Raw genomic sequence first — 27,648 nt, forward strand, 5'->3', positions numbered from 1 at the left:
TAGTAAACGAAGATCAGAGTAACTCAATTTGTATGATATGTTACATTTGGTATAGTGACGTATATAACACGACTGTCTAGCGCCCCAAAGGTTGCGTGTTTGAATCTCATCATGGACTTTGGCACTTTAGGTAATTAGCAACTTACTAATGAACTACTTGCTACTTTACAACTACTTAGCATGTTAGCTAACCCTTCCTCTAACCATAACACTTTAACCTAACGCCTAACCTTAACCGTAACCACCTAGCTAACGTTAGCAACAACAAATTGGAATTCGTAACATATCATACGCATTGCAAATTCACAACATATTGTACGAATTGCAATTCTTAACATATCATACAAATTGTAATTCATAAAATATCATACGAAATTGATGATAGATATCCACAAATGTATAAATACCATACCAAATGTTACATATCATTCTAATTTGAACATCCACGATTGTCCTTTACTATGTTACGTCTAACCCTGAGTCCAGGTTGCATCAGTCCTATTGCCTTAGCTTGTGCAACAGGTGAGTACTGTATGTATGGCTTTATGGTGGATCAGTAGCTATTGGTGAGAGACCTGCTCAGAAGCATAGTGACGTTGTCACGCTATTGTGATATATAAATACCAGTGCAGCAGCCAGCCTCCCTCTCCAAAAGGACTAGCCGAAAAGCTCCAGATGAATTAACTGCATTCCCACCTTCAAATGAATTCTGCACCCTGCAGAGCTGGAGCTTGCTGTTTTACTTTGCTAACAGTAAACTACACATTCATCACAATCAAACAAGATACTTTGATTTGATAAGAAAATGTATCTTAGTTTACATAACAATAATGACTAGATTGTGGGCGTTTTGAGATCAGCAAAGATGCAAAAACGGATTATTGAGTGTGTGCTGCTCCCGCTTGGAATTGAGACGAGGACTTGTTGACTTGATCGTTGTGTAACATAGTCAACTTCTTCAAAACATTTCACCAAGTCTTTAACAGCACCACGTCGATAAAGGCGCGCGTCTGAAGTGGAAAAGATATGGAAATGCGCACTGCGCGAACGGCTAAACTCGGACGTGCCATGGACAGTGTATGAAACGCTCAGGTAAGTCTTTCAATAGAAATGAATAAAGCGAGCAAATATGTTCGTTTTTTTCATGGGAATTAGTAAAACAAGATTAAAGTTACATTGTTTAATATGTCCCTAAGCAATGTAATACTAGGTTTGAATTATTGGTGTGCTTGGTGAAAACAAGACTACTCTAACACTTACTGTACACCTGGATGGCGCGTACCCAAACTGTGAACAGGACGTTAGTGCAGTAATTTTACACGCTACACCAGAGAGGGAAACAGATGCGTGGGTGGAAGCAGAATCAGTAGTACTAGATCTCTTCTGCAAGGAATCTCTTGATTTTGGGTCCAATGTGTGTATATGACGACAACCATATTTCTCATTACATCAAAAATAAAGCTGAGTAAAAATTCTACAACCATCTGCAGTCAATTCATTAACCTCATTCATTAATCAACAATTGAACAGTTGCTGGCTAGCTGCAGTGGTGGCCTGCCCATTTGGGCTTTAGGGGCAGAACCCCACATGTGATTGGTCAAATTGTAAAAATAAATAAATAATATATAATAATATATTTATATATATATACAAATATATATATATTATATAATTCATGGTTATGTTTTAAATGTTTCATAAAAGTGTGGCAAATGTGTACATTTTCCTGTTTAAAAAATATATTGTTCAAAACAAGTGGTGCAGTCACTTACTACTCTGCCCCTCATTGACTCAGCAGCAGCAGCAGCTCCGTGGGCACATAGGCCGTGCGAACATTGCTTGGATTGTTTTGCCACCTATTTGATATGAGGGAGAACTGCCCCAATGAAATCACAGAATTTTATAGTATACATTTTTACAGCACTAAATAAATGGACCACCCTGGAGCGCTCAAATGTTCACTCAGTCAGAACTTCCGGGTCTGCTCTAGTCTTCCTCCCAATGAGTCTCTCGCACCAGACAGCTTACTTCTGCTTGAGACTAGATCTGCTCTATCAGGTACAGATGACGCTAAAGCAAAAAGCAAATTGTATTTAACTTGTAAATAATCACAACAGTCATGGAAGCCTGGGACCTGATCAACCGTACATCTACATCCATCAAGAGTCAAAGGACAGAGGGATACACTAGCTAGAACCTTCTCATCGCAGATCTGGTTGGGCAAAAAAGCATGACTGTGGCTGGTCAATTGTATTGTTTTCCCCATGGTGTTTATCAGGCGACATGTTGTGTTGACTTACACAGCATAAATCTGTGTTTATCACAAAGCATGATCAAATTAATTAGCTAGTTATAGTAACTTTGAGAAGCATTGTGAAATAGTTTGGTAGTGTCGTGACATAAGGCGAGACACAGGAGGCAGATGGTTGGAGTCTTACAATGTTTATTAATCCAAAAGGAGTAGGCAAGACAGTAGGCAAGAGAATGGTCATGGACAGGCAAAAGGTCAAAACCAGATCAGAGTCCAGGAGGTACAGAGTGGCAGACAGACTTGTGGTCAAGGCAGGCGGGTACAAAGTCCAGAAACAGGCAAGGGTCAAAACCAGGAGGACTAGAAAAAGGAGAAATGCAAAAAGCAGGAGAACGGGAAAACCGCTGGTTGACTTGGAAACATTCAAGACGAACTGGCACAGAGAGACAGGAAACACAGGGATAAATACAGTGGGGAAAATCAGCGGCACCTGGAAGGGGTGGAGACAATCACAAGGACAGGTGAAACAGATCAGGGCATGACAGGTAGATTTTTGGGTCAATTGAACCCTTTATCTACCTTTGATAAGCAGATAGCTAGCTATAGCTAGCTGGTAGCTTGTTAGCTAGTTAGCTCCCTTTATCTACCTTTGATAAGCAGATAGCTAGCTATAGCTAGCTGGTAGCTTGTTAGCTAGTTAGCTCCCATGCCAATTTCACGTCTTTCTAAACTAATATCTGACTAACTGGGAAATAGGAAGTTATTTCAGAATGAAAGTTAACTTGCTAGCACATCATGCTTTGTGACAATATGTTAGCCATCCACAGTTAGATAATGTGTTTTCACTTATAGCATCTGCATGCTTGTTGCATTCTCCCTGGGGCACTTGTTCATTTGTGAGCTGGCTGCTCATTCTAAATAGACCCCCACCCCTGGGTTTCAACCAATCACAGCCGCCATTGGCTAGCTGTCTGTACTTTGTGGGCCAGAACAAATGCACATCAATTGATTTTGTTGACAAAACATACCTGGTTCTCCGAGGACGGTTGCTACAGCATTCCATGCTTTTTCTTTGGACAAAGCGTCCTTGTATTTGGGGTTGCTGGGGTCGTACAGCAAAGGGTGCTTCTCAACTTCGATGATCAAACGGGTGGCATCCATTTTGCCAACTTTGTCCTGTCAAATCAGAATAACTTCTAAGGAGGGTTGGGGGAGGGTCTACTCTACAGCATCCTCTGCCTCAAAAGATAATACAAGGTAGACCATCAGCTCTGCAACTGCCTTTCGGTTCATCCGCTGGTTTGAACGTTTAAATGTTTCTAATAAACCTATTGCTACTATACATATAACCTACCTCCAGGGGCGGCAGGGTAGCCTAGTGGTTAGAGCGTTGGACTAGTAACCGAACAAGTCCCCGAGCTGACATGGTACAAATCTGTCGTTCTGCCCCTGAACAGGCAGTTAACCCACTGTTCCTATATAAGAATTTGTTCTTAACTGACTTGCCTAGTAAAATAAAGGTCAAAAATAAAAATGAACTAGGAAGACAACAATCAAATGTATTTATAAAGCCCTTCTTACATCAGCTGATGTCACAAAGTGCTGTACAGAAACCCAGCTTAAAACCCCAAACAGCAAGCAATGCAGGTGTAGAAGCACCTAAAACTACAGTTTTATTTTTATGTGATTTTCATACAGGTAGCCTTCTACTATTGTCACGTCCGTCTTATAGAGGAGACCAAGGCACAGCATGATGAGAATACATTCTTCTTTAAATGAACGAAGAACACTTAACAAACTATACAAACCGAACATGATGCTATGAACAACAAATGTCAACACAGGCAACTATACAGAGACATAACGACACAGGCAACTATCCAAGGAATATGGCTACCTAAATATGGTCCCCAATCAGAGACAACGATAAACAGCTGCCTCTGATTGAGAACCAATCTAGGCAACCATAGACATATATACACCTAGACTAGAAAACCCCATAAACATACAAAAACCCAGAGACAATACAAAAACTACACAAACCACCCTTGTCACACCCTGACCTAACCAAATAATATAGAAAACAAAGATAACTAAGGTCAGTGCGTGACAACTATTGTGTTGATGTAACCTACTACTATTATTCATGTTTCTATTACATTTTCACTATGAAGCTGAGTGAATATGTTTTTTAAGTGTCAAAAAAAGATTTAGGCACTTTGTATGGTGTTTACGCATGTGGATCTGAGAAAAATAGACTCCAAACCTAATTTTAGGTTGCTGCTACAGCAGCTGCACAACACCTAGGCTTTATGCACGTGCTGATATAGTAAGTAACATTGACTACAGAATGACTCTTATCAACTCCGTATCAAGCAAGTCTCACGGAAATCCACGAGTGGCATAGCTAGGCCGTTACATACTCTTATTATTATTAGTGTGCTTGCTGAAGGCAAGACCACTCTAGATCTCTTACGTAATAATATGAATCCTATTTTGGGTGGCATAAATTAACGTGGGCTTGAATGAGAACAATTGTAATACATTGGTAGGTATTCAACATTGTCCTGCTCCTAAGCTAATTAAGCTACAATAACTACTTTAAAATGTTCAGGCTATCCTAATTACAAAATTCTATAAAACCTTTCTAAACTACATAAATAAATGTATTTGCATAAATTTGCATAACACTTAATGGATTCAATGCCAGCCATAAGAACAAAGTGGTGGACATTTTAAAAGCTACCGCTCTTTAACCATTTCAGCTACAAACATTAAAACAACTTTAAAAATGTCAAAACTTTATAAATTATAACTATTGACATTTGCATTAATTACCCATCTAAAATAGTAGTAACTCTTGAACCGCTCAAGCTAGACACACCAAACCAACTTTTACATATTTAGGCTATCAATCAATAAATCAATCAATCAATCAATCAATCTTTCAATCTAGCTACTTTTTCAACTGTAACCCGGTCACTACGGTTACTACTGCAGTCACTAGCACTACCATAAATACTTCAAGACAAGCTAGCAAGCACACACATATTCTTTAGGAAATGTACTTTTCTAGTATGTATGTGTTATTCTTTTCACATGGCTGAACCAAATTATACAACTGTAAAATGTGAACAATTCAAAGCATGAACATTTTTTGCCTGCAGGCTTTTGCATTGATATGCAGCATTGCCTGTGTCTAGTTTTTTTATTAGTTCAATGACTGACTGTGAAACTATCTGACTTGACGTTAGGTATTTGCCCAGCATCACTTATCATAGCATTTTACTGTGACTGAAGTCACCCGGAGATGAGCTGATTTATTGCCAGGACATCCATGTCCTTAAAGATAAGAATGTTCCAATGTGGTTAGCTAAAAATGTCATAAGATACTTCACAAGGCCATCATCCACAGTTTCAAATGAACAGATATGCCACTTTTCCAGTTCGTTCTTGTTGCAGGGTGCGTTGACAGGAATTAGAATTTGACTATAGAAAACCATGCCTTTGTTATGTGTGACATGACAATTGGAGAGAAAGAAGATTACACAGGCAGCCAAATTCTGATCTTTTGCCCAATTATTGTCAAAAGAGCTGATCTCATTGGTCAAAAGACCAGTAAGAAGCTAAATATCCGAATTGGGCTGCCTGTGTAAATGCAGCCAAAGAAGAGGTGTGGAAAGAATGTCACCATGCAGGTTTGCAGATAGTTACCACATTTCCATCCAACCATTTTTCTGTGTAAAAGGTAAGTGGTATGTAGGAGGGCATTTTCATCGCCATGTGGATTTCCACAAGTGATCACATAACCTTTCACATGTGAAATCATGTGGTTTTGGAACACTTCACAAGTGATGATATTTCACATTAACCTTCACATGTGAATTAAAATGTTCACATAATGCACTGCAAGCAAAAATGTGTCATTAGGATGTCCCTGGAACATCCTGAAATAGCCACAGTGTTTTCAACTTACAAATGTGACGTACATGATTACATTGTGTATGTATATTTATACAGTCATTATTAGTCAACATGTTCTCACCCGGGATTTGAACTCAGAACTTCTTAGTTCTTGGTATTCTGATTCTCCTGCTATGCCAACATGGCTGTATGAATAACTGAGTTCACCTGTACACTGAGTTCACCTGTACACTGAGTTCACTTCCGACACTTTGGACTTCAAAGTAAATCTCAGCATTGTATGAAGAAAAACTATTTGATTTATCATAGTGATTCAGGAGTAACGTTTAAACATAATAACATTAGACAACTATACAAAAAAATATCTAATTGCTGAAATAAGTAAATAGAATCAATGATGAGAGAATAGTCAGATTAACTGATAACTAAAATAGCAGTGCAGATGGCACTCTTTTGCTAAGTGCAGAGATGTTTTATAGGTACTGAATCTGATGGGCCTTCTGAGAAGGTTACAGACTTTGTGGTGCAGCAGAAACATCAGCATACCCAGGTGGGGTCATATTGAAAAGTCACTACTACGTGATCATGCCAAATGTAATCATATTGTCAATGATACAAGATTTATACACCATTTTAGCTGAACAGCATACCACTAACTTAAAACCTCCATTTCATTACTTCTCTTACAACAACAAAAAATCACATGAAGAGAATAACATGTTTTCACTCATTTCAATTTTCACGTGAAAATTAAATGAGCATTTTTACATGTGAAAACGTAACTTTCACATGTGGATTTGCATTTTCACATGTCAAAAACTGTCACTTGAAAATCTTGCACTTTATCGGGAAAAACTTTAAAAAGTTGTCACATAGTTTCATGGTATGAAATTTTACATCCCCATGTTGTCACATTTATTTCACATGAGATCATGTTTTTATATGTGTAGTTTCATGTTGTCACATGTTTCTTTTCCATGTTGTCACATGTTATCACATTAACTTCCCATAAGATCACATATGAAATTGATATGGTTTTTCCTGTAAGGGTACTGCAGTCACTATCACTACTATAACGTATTTCAAAACTAGAAATACTTTAAGACAAGCTATCAAGCACACAAATGTTCTTTAGGAAATGTACTTTTCTAGTTTGTTTATTTCTTCCACTCAGTCTAGCACTTAAACCGCTTACGCATTCAACACTAAACAACAGCCCAACTTCGATTGCTTGAGATTTTTTCCCTTCTATTTCTACCTTTTCTACTACAACATTTCTTAAGTGCATTTCACCAAATGCATTTCAAGGGCAATACAAGTGCCTGTAACACTTTATTTTAAGGGTCCATAATGAACCATTTATAAGGCATTTAAAAGGCATTTGCTCACCATTTATTAATCATTACTCCCACATTTGTAAACATTAGTAAGCTAATTATTCACACGTGTATATATTTCCTTTAACATCCTGTGTTGTGTGCTTATTCTTTTACCAGGTACTACAGAATGTCTACCAATGGCATGCCCATCTTTTTTACACTGGTCACTCCAAACATTTATGGAGGATTTATATACATAGCACTCACTTTAGATGAAAGAATGCAAAAATACTTCACTTGATTAGTAAATGGTTTATTCATGTGGGAGTAATGCTTAATAAATGGTGAACAAACCATTTATAAATGGCTAATAAATGGTTTATTGCAGACCCTTAAAATACCACTTGAATGGTCAAACCTTAACGCTACTCTTCTTGAACCGTTTAAGCTATCAAAACCAAACAAATGTTGAAATATGCAGACTGAAACAATAACTGAAACAATATAATAATTGCACACAGCTTTTTGATACTATTTATACTTTTCGAACCAGAAACATTTGAAATGTGCATTACAATGGTAACATTAAGAAGCCAGCATACATCCAAATGAGGAAAAAATATATTACCCTTCAGAAATACTTGTAATAGGCCTTTGAATATTTTTTAATTTTAATTTTTTAAGTAAGGGCAGATTGCATCATCTGTGGATCTATTGAGGGGATATGCAAATTGGAGTGGGTCTAGTGTTTCCGGATGAAGGAGTTGATATGAGCCATCACTGGCCTTTCAAAGCGGTAGTCATTTAGGCAGGTTACCTACGCTTTCTTGGGCACAGGGACTTTGGTGGTTTTGTCTGAAATGGCTAAGTGTATCAACTTGACCAATCCACATTTTGTATTTTGCCCTCAAAAACATATATTTTTTAAAATATCAAATGTTTTGTGGATTTTCTATGTAACTTTCTTTTAGTAATATTTTGTTGTCCGTTATGGCTTAACTTGGAGACATAACCAGGGTTTAAATTGGACCCAATCCGCCAGGTAACACTCCAAATGAATGGCTCAGAAATAAGAAATAATCATTTTTAACACACTTTAATTATTATACTCAGATAGGCTAAGTTGCCTTTTTACAGAATGGCATTACATAATTTGCACTTCCAAATGTGGAAACATTGCTGCTGCAGCATGCCAACAACACCTTTTCACATGTGAGGTGAATAACACTATTTCACCATCACACGTGAAAGGGAGATTTTCACCTGTGGAGTTTTCGTACATGTGAAAATGGAAATGTGATTTTTACACGGTTGTTTTTTACGTGTCTTGGTTTGGGCTCTGGAGTGGAACAGCGGTCTAATGCACTGCATCACAGTGCTATAGGTGTCATTACAGACCAGTATGCAACAGAAAAATCAAAGAATCCCACTGTTGAATAGTTGAACTATTCAATTGTTCAGCCTATAATATATTCCTCTCGAAGGCGTATTCAAATTGCGAGTGCTGCACAGGGAGAGAAATATGTATGACCTGTCACTCACTGTACAACATTCTTAATGCAGTCGCAGGAAAACACACCTTTGAAAGCAGTTTTGATGGTCACTGTTAAAAGAGGAGAATCACTTGTCTTTCTACTGTTACTACAGATGTAGGATCTTCATTTCACCTGTATTGTCGCAGCAAAATAATCCTGCAGCAACAGGATTTGAATATCTAGTCCATTGGCTGCGTGCCAATGGAATGTTCTTTTTGGGGGGGCATTCAAGTCATTAATGTGCTGATGCGACAATAATCATACAGACACACAACACATACTGCTCAGAGATACATCTGGGTCTAAGGAGATGCGATAGGTAGTGTTTGTCATGATGTTTTAGTTTAGGACCTGTATACAATGCAATTTTTTGGAAGCACTGCGTTTGTTCAACCATGGGTCTTCACATGAACTTCAATCCAATGTTGAAATGTGCAGACTGACTCAACTCAGATGGCTTGCATACGGCTTGTTGATACTATTTATACTTTTTGGATTTATAACCATTTAACATTTGCATAAATGAACATGGGTTTGAATGAGAAGCATACGAATACAGTGGTAGCTATTCAAAACGGTCCTGCTCCTTGGCTACAAGACCAACTTTAAGATGCTAAGGCTGTCCTAACTTCAAGTTCTCTAAAACCTTTAGAAACTATAATGACATAATATAGACTATAATGACAAAACATTTGGAAAACACTCACTTTCCATGGCATAGACTGACCAGGTGAATCCAAGTGAAAGCTATGATCGTTTATTGATGTCACTTGTTAAATCCACTTCAATCAGTGTGGATGAAGGGGAGGAGACGGGTTAAAGAAGGATTTTTAAGCCTTGAGTCAATTGAGTCATGGATTGTGTATGTGTGTCATTCAGCGGGTGAAGGGGCAAGACAAAAGATTCAAGTGCCTTTGAACGGGGTATGGGAGTAGGTGCCAGGGGGTGCAACTCAATATTAGGATGTTTGGTATACTCTATGTATATAGATATAATGCTAATAAACTTTAACCATTTCAGCTACAAATACCACTTTAAGATTTTAAAAACGTTAAATTATACAGAGTGGCTACGCTAAAGATACTGAGATTTTTGCGCATGTGCAGGATCGAGTACTTTCAGCTGTTGCCTTAGTGCTCACTCATTTCGTGACTCCCCTGCCGCTTGTTCAAACAAACTTAGTTCATTGTCTGTTGTAACAGTAATCAAAGCAAACATGAGAACGACACAACAGGCAGTCTAGCAATTTCATGTCCTTTTTTCAGGAGAGGAGTTGGCCTACATGCAGCTATTTAGGCAAGCTAGATGTACACAGCATATCAAAAAGCAAGCCACAGACAGGTAGTAAGTAGCAATTTGATGTGCAAGCAATATCCGTTACAACAGACAGATAGCCTTCATATATATATATACACACACACACACACACACACACACACACAGAGAGGACAAAACATTAGGAACACCTGCTCTTTCCATGACATAGACTGACCAGGTGAATCCAGGTGAAAGATATGATCCTTTATTGATGTCACTTGTTAAAGAAGGATGTTTAAGCCTTGAGACAATTGAGACATGGATTGTGTGTGTGTGCCATTCAGATGTTTTGTACCCTCAGTGTTTATATTTTTTGAATGATTGTTCAAGTCGCCAACAGGTTTTTATTTCAGCTGTTCAGAAATATGAGGCAGAGACATAGGTAACATCATAATCTCGGTCAAAGTGGTTGAGGCTTCAGAAGAGGGTGACTAAAGCATCAAGTAAAGAGACAGACTTGAATGTGTGTATTAAATAACATGTTCAGAACATGATTCTGATTATTTGTTTCGGGGAAAAAGTTTCCAGAACATGACTGTACTGTAAGCATTTTGTTGGATGGTGTGTACCATGTGTATTCTGGAAATATCATTACAAAAACTGGACATGTTAAACTTGAACTGTACAAGCTAGAGACACCAAACCAACTTTCACATTTTCAGGCTATCCTATCCTATCAACTGTAAATACTTCAAGACAAGCTAGAAAGCACACACATTGTCTTAGGAAGAGTCCTTTTCTATTTCTTTTAACTGCAATAATGAGTTTTTCACTCATGTGGGCTTATGCCAGTAATGGACATTTAGTAGCTTTTTCCAACATTTTAATCTTAATGTGGGAATGACTGTTACTGTGTAATATACTGTTATTAATCTGCATAAGAAATGAGGTTTATAAGAAATTAAAATCAACCCACTGGCAGTTTATCTTCAATGTGTCCATTATGAATCTTTTATGGACAGACTACGTAAACATTAAAAAAATGAATTACGTGACATTTTAGTTCTGGGTAAACCGAGATTGGTCCTTTATAGATCGCAAAGTGTAGTTTGAAGAGGCAATCTGCAGTTCAAAATATTACAAAGCAGTCACCCCGCCACTTGTATTGGTAAACAGCTGAGGGGCGGGACTTGAGTAATATAACCACTCACAAATTCATAGACAAAGCTATGGATGCAAGGATTGTTTTAAAGCTATAGTGGTTGTTTACATGGACTTTGTTTACAAACATTGACGTAAAACAAGCTTATATTTTGGCTTCTGATGGGTTCCTACAGTTGAACTAAGCTCATGAGGCTTTGATAAAGTACATTATTCAAGAATCAATGGCTATATATCAATCATTTAACGGTGCCTAAATGGATGTAGTAACTGCGGATTGCCTCTGTAAATGGCACAAACATAAGTTCTTAAACAAAATCATGTTATGTTTACTTTATCTCCTGTATAAATTTGAATATTATATAACCAAGTTTTGGGCACTGGAAAGTGCAATTTTGTGAAAATAGAAAGTGAAAATAGAAACTGTCATGATTTTGCGCTAATAGAGTCAGACAATTATGTCCTTACAATAGTTTTGATTTAGATTGACAGAAATGTCAAACCGATTTATGCAACTTCGCCTCCATGCCACATGTAATTGTTTATAGTCACAACACTAGGCTGTTGAATGGACGTCATTCCAATGTTTTGGACTGCGGTTCAATGAATCCCCACATCAGACCACTTATTGGCGCAACAGGTTTCAGGAGCTAGGGCTAGGGGTTTACTCAGAAACACTGACCCATCTTGAACAATAAAATGTCAACCCTTGACCTAGCCTTGACCGAGTCTTCAATCAGATACACCCAGCATTGTCCAGAACTTGCACGCCATTGACAAACTAGCCAGATTGTTACGTCCATTTTTGGACTTAGAATTCATAATATAAACCCATTCATAATATAAACCCATCAAAACCAAACAGAACCCCATCAGAACCCAAATATAACCATGTTTTACCCCTTTGTTTGTAAACAATGCAATTGTAAACAAACATTGTATAGCCTCAAAACAAGGTTAAAAGTATAATTTGGAGATCTTGGATGGTCTGTCCTTGCATCCATAACTCTGTCTATGAACTGGTTACATTTCTCCAACCCCATCCTTCAGCTATTTACCAAGTCAGTTGCAGGGTGACCACTTTGGTTACATTTCTCCAACCCCATCCTTCAGCTATTTACCAAGTCAGTTGCAGGGTGACCACTTTGGTTACATTTCTCCAACCCCATCCTTCAGCTATTTACCAAGTCAGTTGCAGGGTGACCACTTTGGTTACATTTCTCCAACCCCATCCTTCAGCTATTTACCAAGTCAGTTGCAGGGTGACCACTTTGGTTACATTTCTCCAACCCCATCCTTCAGCTATTTACCAAGTCAGTTGCAGGGTGACCACTTTGGTTACATTTCTCCAACCCCATCCTTCAGCTATTTACCAAGTCAGTTGCAGGGTGACCACTTTGGTTACATTTCTCCAACCTCATCCTTCAGCTATTTACCAAGTCAGTGGCAGGTTGACTGCTTTGTAGTAAGGCATGAGGAATACGTGGAAAAGTGCTTGGATGTATGCCTGCCTGAGGTAGTCCATGAAAATGTGCTGTTTTTCTGATGAAGTACAGAGTGAACAGTGTCAATATGGGCCCCCTGCACAGAGAATGTCCATGTGCTGTTGTGGGTGAACAAAGTGGAGTGGTGAAGCAGTATAGTAGAAAAGGTGAAATATCACACTATTACATAACACAAACATTGAAACATCACTCAACCTCTCATCCATAAGATGGTTTTCATAGACAAATGTCAGAATGACTAATGATGTTCAATTCTATTCTAATTTATTCTATATTATTCTTCTATTATGTTATTTTCAAAATGTCCATTAGAATGTATATTAGAATGTCTATTTTCCATCCTCAATAACTGACTATTTTTATTTTCAGCCTTATGGGCCATTTCCTGATTCATCTCCCTGACCTCCAACCCCACCCCCACCTCCCCGCTATGAATCCCCAAGACTGCACCTCCATCCCTGGGGATTTCAACCTCTCCTCCTCCTCCAGGGGCTACTCCACAGTCACCAACCTCTTCATGAACGAGTCCGGCGAGAGCGCTCCCTTCCAGGACAGCAGCACCGTTATCACCGCAGTAATCTCTATGACTGTATTCATGGTGGGCCTCCTGGGCAACACTCTGGCCATCTACGTGGTCCTGCGCTATGCCAAGATGAAGACTGTCACCAACATGTACCTTCTGAACTTAGCCCTGGCAGATGAATTGTACATCTTAGGACTTCCCTTCCTGACCACCCAGAACGTGCTCTCTTATTGGCCGTTTGGGCAGTTTCTGTGCCGCGTGGTCATGACGGTAGACTCCATCAACCAGTTCACCAGCACCTTCTGCCTGACCGTGATGAGCATTGACCGCTACCTGGCCGTGGTGCACCCCATTCGGAGCGTCAAGTGGCGGCAGCCGAAGGTGGCTAAGATCATAAACGGGCTGGTGTGGGTGGTGTCGTTCGTGGTGGTGCTGCCGGTCACCATCTACTCAGATGTTCAGGACCGCTTCAACTCGTGCAACATGAGCTGGCCTGATCCCCAGGAGCTGTGGTCAACGGTCTTCATCCTCTACACGGCCATCTTGGGCTTCTTCGTCCCCCTGCTGATCATCTGCCTCTGCTACCTGCTCATCATCATCAAGGTATAGTTGGGTTGTACTATAACCCACATCCTCTTTAGTATTATGTTGTTCATTGTTTGTTCATTGTTTAAGGCCCCTTCTATTTGTTTGAGACCCAATTCCATTTGTTTGAGACCCCATTCCATTTGTTTAAGGCCCCATTCCATTTGTTTGAGACCCCATTCCATTTGTTTGAGACCCCATTCCATTTGTTTGAGACCCCATTCCATTTGTTTGAGGATCCATTCCATTTGTTTGAGACCCCATTCCATTTGTTTGAGGATCCATTCCATTTGTTTGAGACCCCATTCCATTTGTTTGAGACCCGGTTAGAATGTCTATTAGAATGTCTATTAGAATGTCTATTTGCCATCCTCAATAACTGACAGTTCTATTTTTATTTTCAGCCTTATGGGCCATTCCATTTGTTTGAGACCCCATTCCATTTGTTTGAGACCTCATTCCATTTGTTTGAGACCCCATTCCATTTGTTTGAGACCCCATTCCATTTGTTTGAGACCTCATTCCATTTGTTTGAGACCCCATTCCATTTGTTTGAGACCTCATTCCATTTGTTTGAGACCTCATTCCATTTGTTTGAGACCCCATTCCATTTGTTTGAGACCCCATTCCATTTGTTTGAGACCCCATTCCATTTGTTTGAGACCCCATTCCATTTGTTTGAGACCTCATTCCATTTGTTTGAGACCATTCCATTTGTTTTCCATTTGTTTGAGACCTCATTCCATTTGACCCCATTCCATTTGTTTGAGACCTGATTCCATTTGTTTGAGATTCCCCCATTCCATTTGTTTGAGACCCCATTCCATTTGTTTGAGACCCCATTCCATTTGTTTGAGACCTCATTCCATTTGTTTGAGAGCCCATTCCATTTGTTTGAGACCCCATTCCATTTGTTTGAGACCCCATTCCATTTGTTTGAGACCCCATTCCATTTGTTTGAGACCCCATTCCATTTGTTTGAGACCACCCACCCACACCAGACCAGACACCACCCACACCAGACTTTTGTTTGAGACCACCCACACCAGACCCCAATCCATTTGTTTGAGGATCCATTCCATTTGTTTGAGAGCCCTCATTCCATTTGTTTGAGACCCCATTCCATTTGTTTGAGATCCATTCCATTTGTTTGAGACCCCATTCCATTTGTTTGAGGATCCATTCCATTTGTTTGAGACCCCATTCCATTTGTTTGAGACCCCATTCCATTTGCTTGAAGCCCCCTTCCATTTTTTTGAGGGCGCCTTCCATTTGTTAGAGGCCCCAATGCATTTGAGTCCTTAATCCCTTCTTCTCACTGTCCCAAACTGAATTCTAATGGTTCTTAGGTTTGTTTCTATTTCCAAACCCAATGGACCAGTGCCTTAGACCCTGGCCTGGGCCTAAAACCTCTCCAAACCACTATAAATCCTGTCAATATAGTGATCTTCAAAGGTGTCCATGTCCAGAGCTATTCCTTCACAAAGTCACAGACAAAACCTCCCATTCATTACAGGTGAAGTCTGCCGGGGCCAGGGCGGGCCTGACCAGGCGGCGCCGCTCCGAACGCAAAGTCACCCGCATGGTGGTCATCATTGTGGTGGTCTTCGTCATCTGCTGGCTGCCCTTCTTCACCACCAACATAGTCAACCTCGTCTTCATCATACCAGAGAACAGTGTCACCGCCGGCGTCTACTTCTTCCTGGTCATCATGACCTACGTCAACTCCTGTGCCAACCCGCTCCTCTACGGCTTCCTGTCTGACAACTTCAAGCAGAGCTTCAGGAAGGTCCTGTGTCTCCACAAGGCGAACGGGGTTGGGGTGGGGGACGGAGGAGACATGGGGAGTGGAGGGGGACGTCCCATATCCCCTAGGCTGGAGAGGGTGGAGACGACGCAGCAGCATGACCCGCTCTTCACTCCCCGGATCATGGACTTCAACAATGGACACATGCAGAACAACCAAGTAGGTAAATCTATAGAAATAAAACAACTAGAACGGACAATCGCAATAAAGTGAACGTTCTGTGATGGGTGGACTACTAATTCTATGGGTCAATATTCTACCCAAGAACTGTGAATGGCTGTCAGGTATCAATTATTTTGGTCAGTCTGCCAAAGATAATCTTGAAGGCTGTCCGTTTCATTCATTGGTAGTCAACCTCAGTATACAATATAACTAGATTCACAGCCAATTTATATGTAATTTATATTTATCTAAATGATAGTACTTGATAGTTTTTTTCACCTGCAGAGCATCTTAAGAAGTAGAATAGATTAATAAGCACTTACTACACAGGGCGTTTACCCTTCTCCTTGGCCCACAACTGCTTTACAGCATAGAGGGTGAGAGGAGCTGAAAAATCACTCTGGAAGCCTAACATAGTAAACCCTCCTGATCGGAAGCATTGGCGCTGAGGGGATCCAGTGTACTGTGTGCTGATAGCTAGTTACACCCACTAGTACTGTAAATGGGTACCACTGATTTCTCCTCTACGGTTGATGCCTCCAGTGTATTTAAAAAAAAAAATTCTGATTGCTATGCATTTCGCTAGTATTTTTGCATCACAACATTGACATGTAAGGGCCCTCCAGTTTTTTAGATAGACTGGGTCTTTGTATTTGCCATCTAGGTCTTGTTTTAATAATAGAGAAATCAGACCTTTCTGCTGAGTACCTGACAGACTACCATTTCTATAGGAGTAGTTAAAACAAACAATGGTGCTTTTAGTATTTAAAAAAGGCTTGATATACCTCACCCGGTATGCCATCAAGCCCTGGGGTTTTTCCAGACTAAAAGGATTTAATAGCATCAAAAAGTTCTTCCTCTGTAATTTCATCTTTCTGTACATTTGTTAATTTTCTATTTTTTATATTATTTGGAAAGAATTCCTTTTAAAATACCATTTGGAGAATCATAGATTCTTCAGTAACGAGTTTCTGCAAATTATTTTTGTTAGTGTTCCTGTATTGGAGATTCAAAATGTTGTGCATTTCTCTCCATATTCCATCCAGTTTGCTTTATTTTTGTAATAGATTACATTAGATCATTCTTGAATAAGTTATTTTTGTTGTTCCTCTAACTTATTTGGTATCTCTGTAGTATCATTTTTATTGCTATCTACCTGTACTATTAGTTCATGTATATCCCTTGTTAGTCTTGGCTCTTTTGCCAGAAACTGCTTTGTTATTATTGATGAATATTGAATTGAATGACCCCTGAAGGTACATTTAAAGGTATCCCAAACAATAAGGGCATTTGCTGAACCTATACTATACTGGAAAAATTCAGTTATAAATTATTTTGTCTTAGTTAAAAATAAGTTGTCCTCCCGTAAACTTTGATGAATTTACCAATATCCCCATCCACATGGAAAATATATAAGAGTTATGTGAATGCCAATTAGATGATGATCTGATCACATTCTGTTTCCTATTAAAACTTTTTTGCAAGAGAGAAAGAGACAAGAAAGTAGTCAAGACGACTAGCTTGATTAAGTCTCCTCCATGTATATCTCACTAGGTCAGGGTTTTTTCATCTCCAAATATCCACTATTTCTAATGTGTCCATAATATTAGTGATTTCATTAGGGGCACGGTGATGATAGTTTGTAGAGTGATTACCTTTACGGTCCATTGAGATATTCAAAAGGATCCACCTTCCTTGCGAATCATTCCTGACTATTTGCACATTCATATCTACATTTTTTGTTAATTTATATCACACCTTTTGAGTTCCTGTCATGTTCATTGTATGAAGGAGACCAAGGCGCAGCGTGAATAGAGTTCCACATATTTTTTATGAACTGAAACTCACCAAAACAAAACAACAAAACAACAACCAAACAAAACGTGAAGTTACTAGTGTGCACAAAGGTACCTAACTGTAGACAAGATCCCACACCAGAAAGTGGGAAAAAAGGCCTGCCTAGATATGATCCCCAATCAGAGACAACAATAAACAGCTGTCTCTGATTGGGTACCATATCAGGCCAACATAGACATACAAACCCCCTAGACATACAAAAACCCTAGGCATACAAACCCCCTAGACATACAAAAACCCTAGACATACAAAAACCCTAGGGCATACAAAAAACCCTAGACAGAGTCACACCTTGACCTAACCAAAATATATAGAAAACAGAGATATCTAAGGTCAGGGCGTGACAGTACCCCCCCCCAAAGTTGCGGACTCCCGGCCGCAAACCTGGGCATCTACCCTCGGTGGCGGCTCTGGTTCTGGACGCAGTCCCCGCTCCCTACACTGATCCCCCCGCTTCTGTGGAGCCGGACCGTGGATTGTTGTCGGAGACCCCGGACTGGGGACCGTCGCCAGAGGCTCCGGACTGCCGGACTGGGAACCGTCGCCAGAGGCTCCGGACTGGGAACTGGGAACCGTCGCCAGAGGCTCCGGACTGGGAACCGTCGCCAGAGGCTCCGGACTGGGAACCATCGCCAGAGGCTCCGGACTGGGAACCGTCGCCAGAGGCTCCGGACTGGGAACCATCGCCAGAGGCATCGGACTGGGAACCGTCGCCGGAAGCTCTGGCCTGTGGAGGCACACAGGAGGCCTGATGCGTGGGACTGGTACAGGTGGCACCGGTCAGATGACACGCATCTCAGGGCGAGTGCGGAGAGGAGGCAAAGGACATACTGGACTACGGGTGGGTGCTGCTATGGTGACCAGTGAGCTGAGATAAGGTGGGGCCTTACCTAGCAGAAACTTATAGATGACCTGGAGACAGTGGCTTTGGCGATGAATATCAAGCGAGGGCCAGCCAACGAGAGCAAACAGGTCACAGTGATGGGTAGTATATGGGGCTTTGGTGACAAAATTAATGGCACTGTGATAGACTACATCCAGTTTGTTGAGCAGAGTGTTGGAGGCTATTTTGTAAATGACATCGCCGAAGTCAAGGACCGGTAGGATAGTCAGTTTTACGAGGGTATGTTTGGCATCATGAGTGAAGATTTCATTTTAGATTGGAGATGTTTAATGTGAGTCTGGAAGGAGAGGTTACAGTCTAACCAGACACCTAGGTGTTTGTAGTTGTCCACATATTCTAATTCAGAACCGTCCAGAACCGTCCGTATGGCATTGAAGCTCATCTGGAGGTTAGTTAACACAGTGTACAACAAAGGGCCAGAGGTATACAGAATGGTGTCGTCTGCGTAGAGGTGGATCAAAGAATCACCAGCAGCGAGAGCGACATCATGGATGTATACAGAGAAAAGAGTCGAGAATTGAACCCTGTGGTACCCCCATAGAGACAGCCAGAGGTCCGGACAAGAAGCCCTCCGATTTGACACACTGAACTCTGTCTGTGAAGTAGTTGGTGAACCAGGCGAGGCAGTCATTTGAGAAACCAAGGCTGTTGCGTCTGCCGTGGTGATTGACAGAGTCGGAGGCCCTGGCCAGGTCGATTTATATAGCTGCACAGTATTGTCTCTTATCGATGGCGATTGTCTCTTATAACTGGCTATACTTATTTCACCCCTTACCATAACTAGATACTATTCTCAGTCTAAATTGACCATATTTTAGTGCTTGTAAAGTTACTGCCATCCGAGGAATTATGACGGTCAAAAGTAAAACTAGAAATGTCTGATATTTAGAATTCTATAAATATGTTCTAGCAATATTTGTTTTATTCCTTTGCCTGTTTGCCTGTGAGCCAATGCCACTATTCTGATATCTTCCCCTTGCTTGTTGTAAACATATATAAACTTGTGGACAAATACATAAAAAACATAAACAATAAACACATTAAATTATAAACCTGTTCTCAACAATAGAGAGAGAGGGAGAGAAGAGAAGAGAAAAGAGAGAAAGAGAGAGTGAAAGAAGAGAGCGAGATCAGGTGTGTCTGTATAAGTCTGTATGTGTAAGCGAGCATGTAATTGAGTACGTGTGTGTTCATATCCATTTCATAATGTTCAGATATTTTTACAGTCCCCATGCTTTCTTTTTTTGTAACCTGAATTACCTGTAGAATTTAGTACAGCCATGGTGTCATCCATGTCCTTGTTCAGTCGTGGCTGATAATATACACTACCGGTCTAAAGTTTTCTTTATTTTGACTATTTTTTACATTGTAAAATAATAGTGAAGACATCAAAACTATGAAATAACACATATGGAATTATGTAGTAAAAGAAAAGTGTTATATTTTTGAGATTCTTCAAATAGACACTCTTTTCCTTGATGACAGATTTGCACACTCTTGGCGTTCTCTCAACCAGCTTCATGAGGTACTCACTTGGAAAGCATTTCATTTAACAGGTGTGCCTTCTTAAAAGTTAATTTGTGGAATTTATTTCCTTCTTAATGTGTTTTAGCCAATCAGATGTGTTGTGACAAGGTAGGAGGTTATACAGAAGATAGCCCTATTTGGTAATAGACCAAGTCCATATTATGGCAAGTTTAGCTCAAAACAGCAAAGAGAAATGACAGTCCATCATTACTTTAAGACACTAAGGTCAGTCAATCTAGGAAATTTCAAGAACTTTGAAAGTTTCTTCAAGTTCAGTCACAAAAAAACAAGTTACCAGCCTCAGAAATTGCAGCCCAAATAAAGTTCAAGTAATAGCAATAGTAATAGACACATCAAATTGCTGCAAAGAAACCACTACTAAAGGACACCAATAACAAGAAGAGACTTGCTTGAGCCAAGAAACACAAGCAATGGACATTAGACCAGTGGAAATGTTGAGATTTTTGGTTCCAACCGCCGTGTCTTTATGAATCGCGGTGTGGATGAACGGATGATCTCTGCATGTGTATTTCCCACCGTAAAGCATGGAGGAGGAGGTGTTATGGTGTGGGGGTGGTTTGCTGGTGACACTGTATGTGATTTATTTAGAATTCAAGGCACACTTAACCAGCATGGCTGCCACAGCATTCTGCAGCGATACACCATCCCACCTGGTTGGGCTTAGTGGGACTATCATTTGTTTTTCAACAGGACAATGACCCAACACACCTCCAGGCTGTGTAAGGGCTATTTGACCTAGAAGGAGAGTGATGGAGTGCTGCATCAGATGACCTGGCCTCCACATTCCCCTGACCTCATCCAAATTGAGATGGTTTGGGATGAGTCGGACCGCGGAGTGAAGGAAAAGCAGCCAACAAGTGCTCACCATATGTGGGAACTCCTTCAAGGCTGTTGGACAAGCATTCCAGGTGAAGTTGGTTGAGAGAATGCCAAGGTGTGCAAAGCTGTCATGAAGGCAAAGTGTGAAGGCAAAGTGTAGCTATTTGAAGAATGTTAAATGTAATACTTTTTGTTACTACATGATTCCATTTGTGTTATTTCATAGTTTTAATGTCTTCACTATTATTCTATAATGTATAAAATAGTAAAAAATAAAGAAAAGCCCTTGAATGAGTAGGTGTTCTAAAACCTTTGACCGGTAGTGTACATCTAGCTGTCTTTTGTAGGCACCGAACGGCAGCTGCGGGTAGGGTTAAGGGGGGAGAGGTGTGTGTCTCTTTCTTAACATCAGCAGGTGCACACTATCTAATGTTAAGGAAGTCTTGAGGTTTTGCTTTCCTGAGTTAGAATAGCTCATAATAAACTGCATATTATTATATTTTTCGTACATGTCTATTTATCACCACAAACCGAGGCTGGCACTAAGACCGGGCTCAACAAGAAAATGCACATCCAGAGGCTTTGCTCCTAGCAACCAGTGATTTGAATGTAGGGAAGCTACAATCTGTCTTACCTCCTTTTTAACAGCATGTCAGTTGTGCAACTAGATGCGAAAAAACTCTAGATCACCATTACTCCACACACAAAAATGCATACAAAGCTCTCCCTTGGCCTCCATTTGGCAACTCTAACCATAACTCTATCGTCCTGATTCTTACTTACAAGCAAAAACTCAAAAAGTAAGTACCAGTAACGTGCTCAATACGGAAGTGGTCCGATGAAGTGGATGCTAAGCTACAGGACTGTTTTGGTGGCACATTCGATAACATTGAGGAGTTTACGACATCAGTCACCAGCTTCGTTAATAAGTGCATTATCAACGTTGTCACCAAAGTAACTATACGTACATATGCCAACCAGAAGCCGTGGATTACAGGCAACATCCAAACTGAGCTAAAGGCTAGATCTGCCACTTTCAAGGAGCGGGACACTAATCCGGACGCTTAAAAAAAAAATCCTGCTACGACCTCCAACGAGCCGTCAAACATTCAAATCTTCCATACAGGACTAAGATCAAATCCTACTATGCTGGCGCTGATGCTTGTTGGATGTGGCAGGGCTTGCAAACTATGAACGATTAGGGAAACCCAGCCACAAGCTGCCCAGTGACGTGAGCCTACCAGACGAGCTAAATTCCTTCTATGCTCATTTAAAGGCAAGAAACACTGAGCCATGTATGAGAGCACCAGCAGTTCCGGATGACTGTGTGATATCCCTCTCCATAGCAGATGTGAGTAAGACCTTTAAGCACGTTAACATTCACAAGGCCGCGGGGCCAGACGGATTACCAGAATGCGTACTTAGAGCATCCACTGGCCAGCTTGCAAGTGTCTTCACTGACATTTTCAACCTTTCCCTGACCCAGTCTGTAATACCTACATGTTTCAAGCAGACTACCATAGTCCCTGTGCCCAGGAAGGCCAAGGTAACCTGTCTAGATGACTATTGCCCACTAGCACTTGATAGCCATGAAATGCTTTAAAAGGCTTGCCATGGCAAAGACCATCATTTCAGACACCCTGGACCCACTCCAATTCGCAACAACACATCCTCCACGCTGACCCTTAACATGGGGGCCCCTCAGGGGTGCATGCTTAGTCCCCTCCTGTACTTCCTGTTCACCCATGACTGTGTGGCCGCACACAACTCCAACACCATCATTCAGTTTGCTGAAGACACAACAATGTTTTGCCTGATAACCAACAATGATGAGACAGTCTATAGGGTGGAGTTCAGTGACCTGTCAGTGTTGTGCCAGGACAATAACCTCTCCCTATACATTAGCAAGACGAAGGACCTGATCGTGTACTACCGGACCTAGAGAGCCAAGCATTCCCCAATCCACATTGACGGGGCTGTTGCAGAGTGGGTCGAGAGCTTCAAGTTCCTCGGTGTCCACATCACTAAGGAATTATCATTGTCCACACACACCAACACAGTCACAAAGAAGGCACGACAATGCTTCTTCCCCCTCAGGAGGCTGAAAAGATTTGACCATGGGCCCTTAGAAAGTTCTACAGCTGCAGCACTGAGAGCATCTTAACTGGCTGCACCCCCACTTATTATGGCAACTACTTGGCATCCGACCGTAAGGCACTGCAGAGGGTACATCACTGGGACCAAACTCCCTGCCATCCAGGACCTCTATACCAGGCAGTGTCAGAAGAAGGCCTTAAAAATTGTCAAGGACTCCAGCCACCCAAGTCATAGACTGTTCTCTCTGCTACCACATGGGAAGCAATACTGATGCAAGTCTGGTACCAAAAGGACCCTTAACAGCTTCTACCCCCAAGCCATAAGACTACTAAATAGTTAGTCCGGGTAGCTATTGGTTAACTATGTAACTTTCTGCATTGACCCTTTTTAGCACTAACTCTTGCATTTACGTTGCGTTAACTGTTTATTATCTATCCTGTTGCATAGTCACTTTATACCTATAAATATGTACACATCTACTTCAATTACCTTGTACCCCTGTACATCGACTTGGTTCTGGTACCCCGTGTATATAGCCAAGTTATGGTTACTCATTGTGTATTTATTCCTCGTGTTACTATTTATCTTTTTTTCTCCCAGCATTGTTGGGAAGGGGCCGTAAGTCATCATTTCACTGTTAGTCTACACCTGTTGTTTACGATGCATGTGGCAAATACATTTTCATTGGATTTGATTCAACACCAAGCTCAGAGCCTTGGGTTCTGGACACCACCTCTGCAACTGGATCCTGGACATCCTGACGGGCAGACGACAAGCTGTCAGGATTGACAAGCCAATCTCCAGCACACTGACTCTTAACACAAGGGCCCCCCAGGGGTGTGTCCTGAGTCCTCTGCTGTAGGTCTATTAACCAACAACGGCGAATCAGCCTATAGGGAGGAAGTAAGTGAACTGGCATTGTGATGCCAGGACAACAACCTTTCCTCAACATCAGCAAAACAAAGGAGTTGATTGTTGACTTCAGGAAGCAGAGGGGGGAACATGCCTGATCCACATCAATGGGACTACAATAGAGTCATGTTCCTAGCTGTCCACATCACCAAGGACATGACATGGACCAACAACACCACCACAACACCGTCTCTGCTTCCTAAGGCAGCTGAAGAAATTCCAAATAGTACTGCTGACCTGTTGCATCACGGCCTGGCACGGGAATTGCTTCATCCACGACTGCAAGGTCCTCCAGCTGTTGGTGAAGAAGGCCCAGTACATCACTGGGACCGTGTTCCCACCCATCCAGGACATCTACTCAGAACGTTGCCTGGGGGTGGGCAGTAGCATCATCAAGGAACCCACACACCCCAGTCACTCCTTTACCGTCGGGCAGATGGAATCGGAGCATGAGGTCTGATAGCTACAGACTCAGACACAGTTTCTATCTACAAGCCATCAGACTGCTGAACAACTGGTCTGACCACCTCCACTCACTCTGCACACTGTAGCACATATGCACTCTTAATCACTCACACAACCTCACAGATATGCAGTCATCCACACACACACACACACATACACAATCACACATATTTATGCTACACACACATCACAACTGCTGCTACCAGACTCTTATTATCATTGTTAAATACTGCACAATTTATACACTTGCCCACCAATCGCCCCTTCCCCAAAACACGTGTAAATATTGGACTATAAACTGTGCCTTCATATATTATACATATATTATACTTATGCAAAAATAAAATTATATTGTACTGAGCGATTTACTTTATATTTGAATTCTTATCTTTTATCATGTCTTACTGTTGTTGCGTGGTCAAGAAGGAACCTGCTAGTAAGCATTTCGTTGGATGATGTTTACCATGTGTGTCCTGTACGTAAGACTAATAAAACATAAAAGTTCACTTGTTTGTGTGTGAATAGATTTCTGGTGATCTCCTTGGAGTGACTTGTCTCCATCTGAGAGCTGTGTCTGTGTCTAGTACTCCCTGTTAGTGTGAATGTGTTTCTATGATAACATAATGTGAGAATACATAACAAATCAGCAGCAGCTCTGTGTGACATATTAGACAGAAGATGCTCAAAGAGAGTCCTCTTTTCTATTATATCTTAAAGAGATTTATTGTTTATTTTACAGTTTGAAGATTAAAAACAAATCATGACTGACGGGGAATGGGCGGGGGGGCAGACGGACGGATGGGGGGGACGGATGGACGGATGGGGGGCGAAGGGGGAGTGTGCTGGTCGTGCTGGTCGTTGTTTGTAATGTCTAAATGTATCTCTTGCTGTCTTTGCAGTGTGTTCAAATTGAGACTTGTGGCAACATGACGACGGAGCTTCTGCCCTTAGAGAGCCCAGTGATTGATCAGTCTACGCTATGATGAGGCCTGATAGGTCAGTCTACGCTATGATGAGGCCTGATTGGTCAGTCTACGCTTTGATAATCCCTGATTGGTCTGTCTACGCTTTGATGAGCCCTGATTGGTGAGTCTACACTTTGATAAGCCCTGACTGGTTAGTCTATGCTTTGATGAGCCAAGCCACCTCCCTCTCCATCACGACAAACAATCCATCATTGGGAGCCCTCCCACTGTCAACCCATATAGCTCTTGACCAATGACCTGTTTCGGATGATACAGGAAGAAGAGGTACACGGGACTTCAAAGAACACTTCCTGTTCTGACACTACACTGAACGATTTCTGCGATGACACCTCTCCTATTTGTCAGTATAAACCTCAGACATTTACAGCGCATTGCACCACTTGAAGGGGCTGGGGGGAGGACGGCTCATAATAAGGGCTGGAACGGAGCGAATGGAATGACATCAAACACATGGAAACCATGTTCAATGTATTTTTTATACCATTCCACTGATTCCGCTCCAGCCATTACCACCAGCCCTGTCCTCCTCAATGACGGTGCCACCAACCGCCTGTGCATTGCACCAGCTTGGTGTCATGGAACCAGCAAGAGCACATTCTTCCATGTACTTTATAGATTCCTTACATATACTATAAGGAAATACTATTTTTTAGACTGTGAATGGGTATTAAAATGCCCTAGAAAATGAACCTGAGTATTCCCTTCACTTTATATGAACTGGATCATTTGATTTCATCAGAAATGTGAATTGAAATGGATTGTCGTCTTTGTGAGCTTGGAACTTTCTGTATGTAGGTATGTACTGGGCCTTCATCACTATGTAGGTAAGGCCATGATGGGAACGTACTACACACACTGTCTATGACCCTTGTCCATTTGTCACTATGATCACCTGTAACAAGTCCCAAAGGCTCATAATTCCCACCTGTGGACTCATGTATGGTTTCTGCTCTGGACAAAGTTAGTTCAAGCTGGGATGACCAATGAAATGGTACTAGAGGAAACCTGCATTGTGGAAACGAACACTGTCCCCGAACAGAGAGAATGATGATAATGATGATGTCAATCAAATAGATGAATCTGGCGTACAGTACTCTGTATCTATGGCATAATGTTATGACTGAGGATCCTATTCATATTATTGATGCATTATTGTTATTTGTTGGGTATTATTGTTATAAACTTGGGTAGTTGTTCCAAGTGTTTTGGTTATTTTAATGCATTTATTTGTGATTAATGGATCCCCTTGACCTTTTATTGGAGATTGAAGCACTGGTGCAACTTCATTGTGCTTGACCTTACCTGAGGTCATGTTCTTTAGGTACCATACGGAATAAAAGGGACTGAAACAGGGAGGGACTACCTCCTAGACTAATGTCCAGTAAGATACACAGATGTTAATTTCACCTTTTGAAATGGTTTCCCTTGCATGCCCTACTGAACAATCTGCGTACAACAGCATAGTCGTCGCTGGCTGATGGAAAGCACTCATCTCCAAAACACATCTCTTCAGGAAATGGAAGAAATGACCATATTGTCCCTTTATTGAACATACAATTCTGGAACTTCAGGAGCTATTTTGAATACATTGTCTTGGTCCTAGAGTCATTAAATGTTCAGAGTACATTGAAGGGAGTTACTGCTTTCAATTTAAAAAAAAAATGTAAATGGCAAAAATGGTGTTTTCATCAGACAGCGACTCAATGATTAATCTGCTGTACACACATGCAGTATTTTATGGATTAGCTTTAACTGTATTGATTTCAATGAGCACACAATCCACACAGACTGTTTTACAGTCATGTATGACAGGTTCAAGATTTATACAGTAAGTTATTATCTGTGTACTCTACTCTGGGATTACACTGTGGTCAAGTAAATGTAAAAAAAGTTGCTGTTACTTATGCTAATTATTTTAAATAATACCATAGCATTATTGCTAATGTGTACCATCTGGACATGTGTTCAAAATGTTTCATTTCAGTGTTATTGTTTTAATAAAATGACAAAATACAATTGGTTCGATCAATA

At 40.9% G+C, this 27,648-nt stretch overlaps 1 protein-coding gene across 4 annotated transcripts; it reads left to right on the plus strand.

Moving 5' to 3' along the window:
* The first annotated feature begins 576 nt into the window (after positions 1–576).
* On the plus strand, positions 577–27,648 carry LOC112226341 (somatostatin receptor type 5). Of its 4 annotated transcripts, XR_002949711.2 has the most exons (5): positions 583–1,092; positions 13,322–14,078; positions 15,577–16,026; positions 25,531–25,717; positions 25,873–27,648. XR_002949711.2 is itself a non-coding variant. In XM_024390753.2 (4 exons), exons 2-4 carry the CDS (start codon positions 13,326–13,328, stop codon positions 25,542–25,544), a joined length of 1,221 nt encoding a protein of 406 aa, XP_024246521.1. In that variant the 5' UTR covers positions 577–1,092; positions 13,322–13,325; the 3' UTR covers positions 25,545–27,648. The 4 variants fall into 4 exon arrangements, 3 of the variants coding, with proteins under 3 accessions (XP_024246521.1, XP_024246518.1, XP_024246520.1); XM_024390753.2 differs by having other exon boundaries at positions 577–1,092; positions 15,577–16,030; positions 25,531–27,648; XM_024390750.2 differs by having other exon boundaries at positions 25,531–27,648.

This window comes from Oncorhynchus tshawytscha, unplaced genomic scaffold, assembly GCF_018296145.1.
Source record: "Oncorhynchus tshawytscha isolate Ot180627B unplaced genomic scaffold, Otsh_v2.0 Un_contig_5276_pilon_pilon, whole genome shotgun sequence".
NCBI lineage: Eukaryota > Metazoa > Chordata > Actinopteri > Salmoniformes > Salmonidae > Oncorhynchus > Oncorhynchus tshawytscha.

What these genes read in the sequence shown, in the direction of transcription:
- LOC112226341 (XM_024390750.2), top strand. Translation starts at nt 13,326, where the DNA reads ATGGGCCATTTCCTGATTCATCTCCCTGACCTCCAACCCCACCCCCAC. An exon ending in ACCTGCTCATCATCATCAAG is followed by an intron (nt 14,079 to 15,576) that starts GTATAGTTGGGT and finishes CATTCATTACAG; the next exon opens with GTGAAGTCTGCCGGGGCCAG. An exon ending in GACACATGCAGAACAACCAA is followed by an intron (nt 16,027 to 25,530) that starts GTAGGTAAATCT and finishes CTGTCTTTGCAG; the next exon opens with TGTGTTCAAATTGAGACTTG.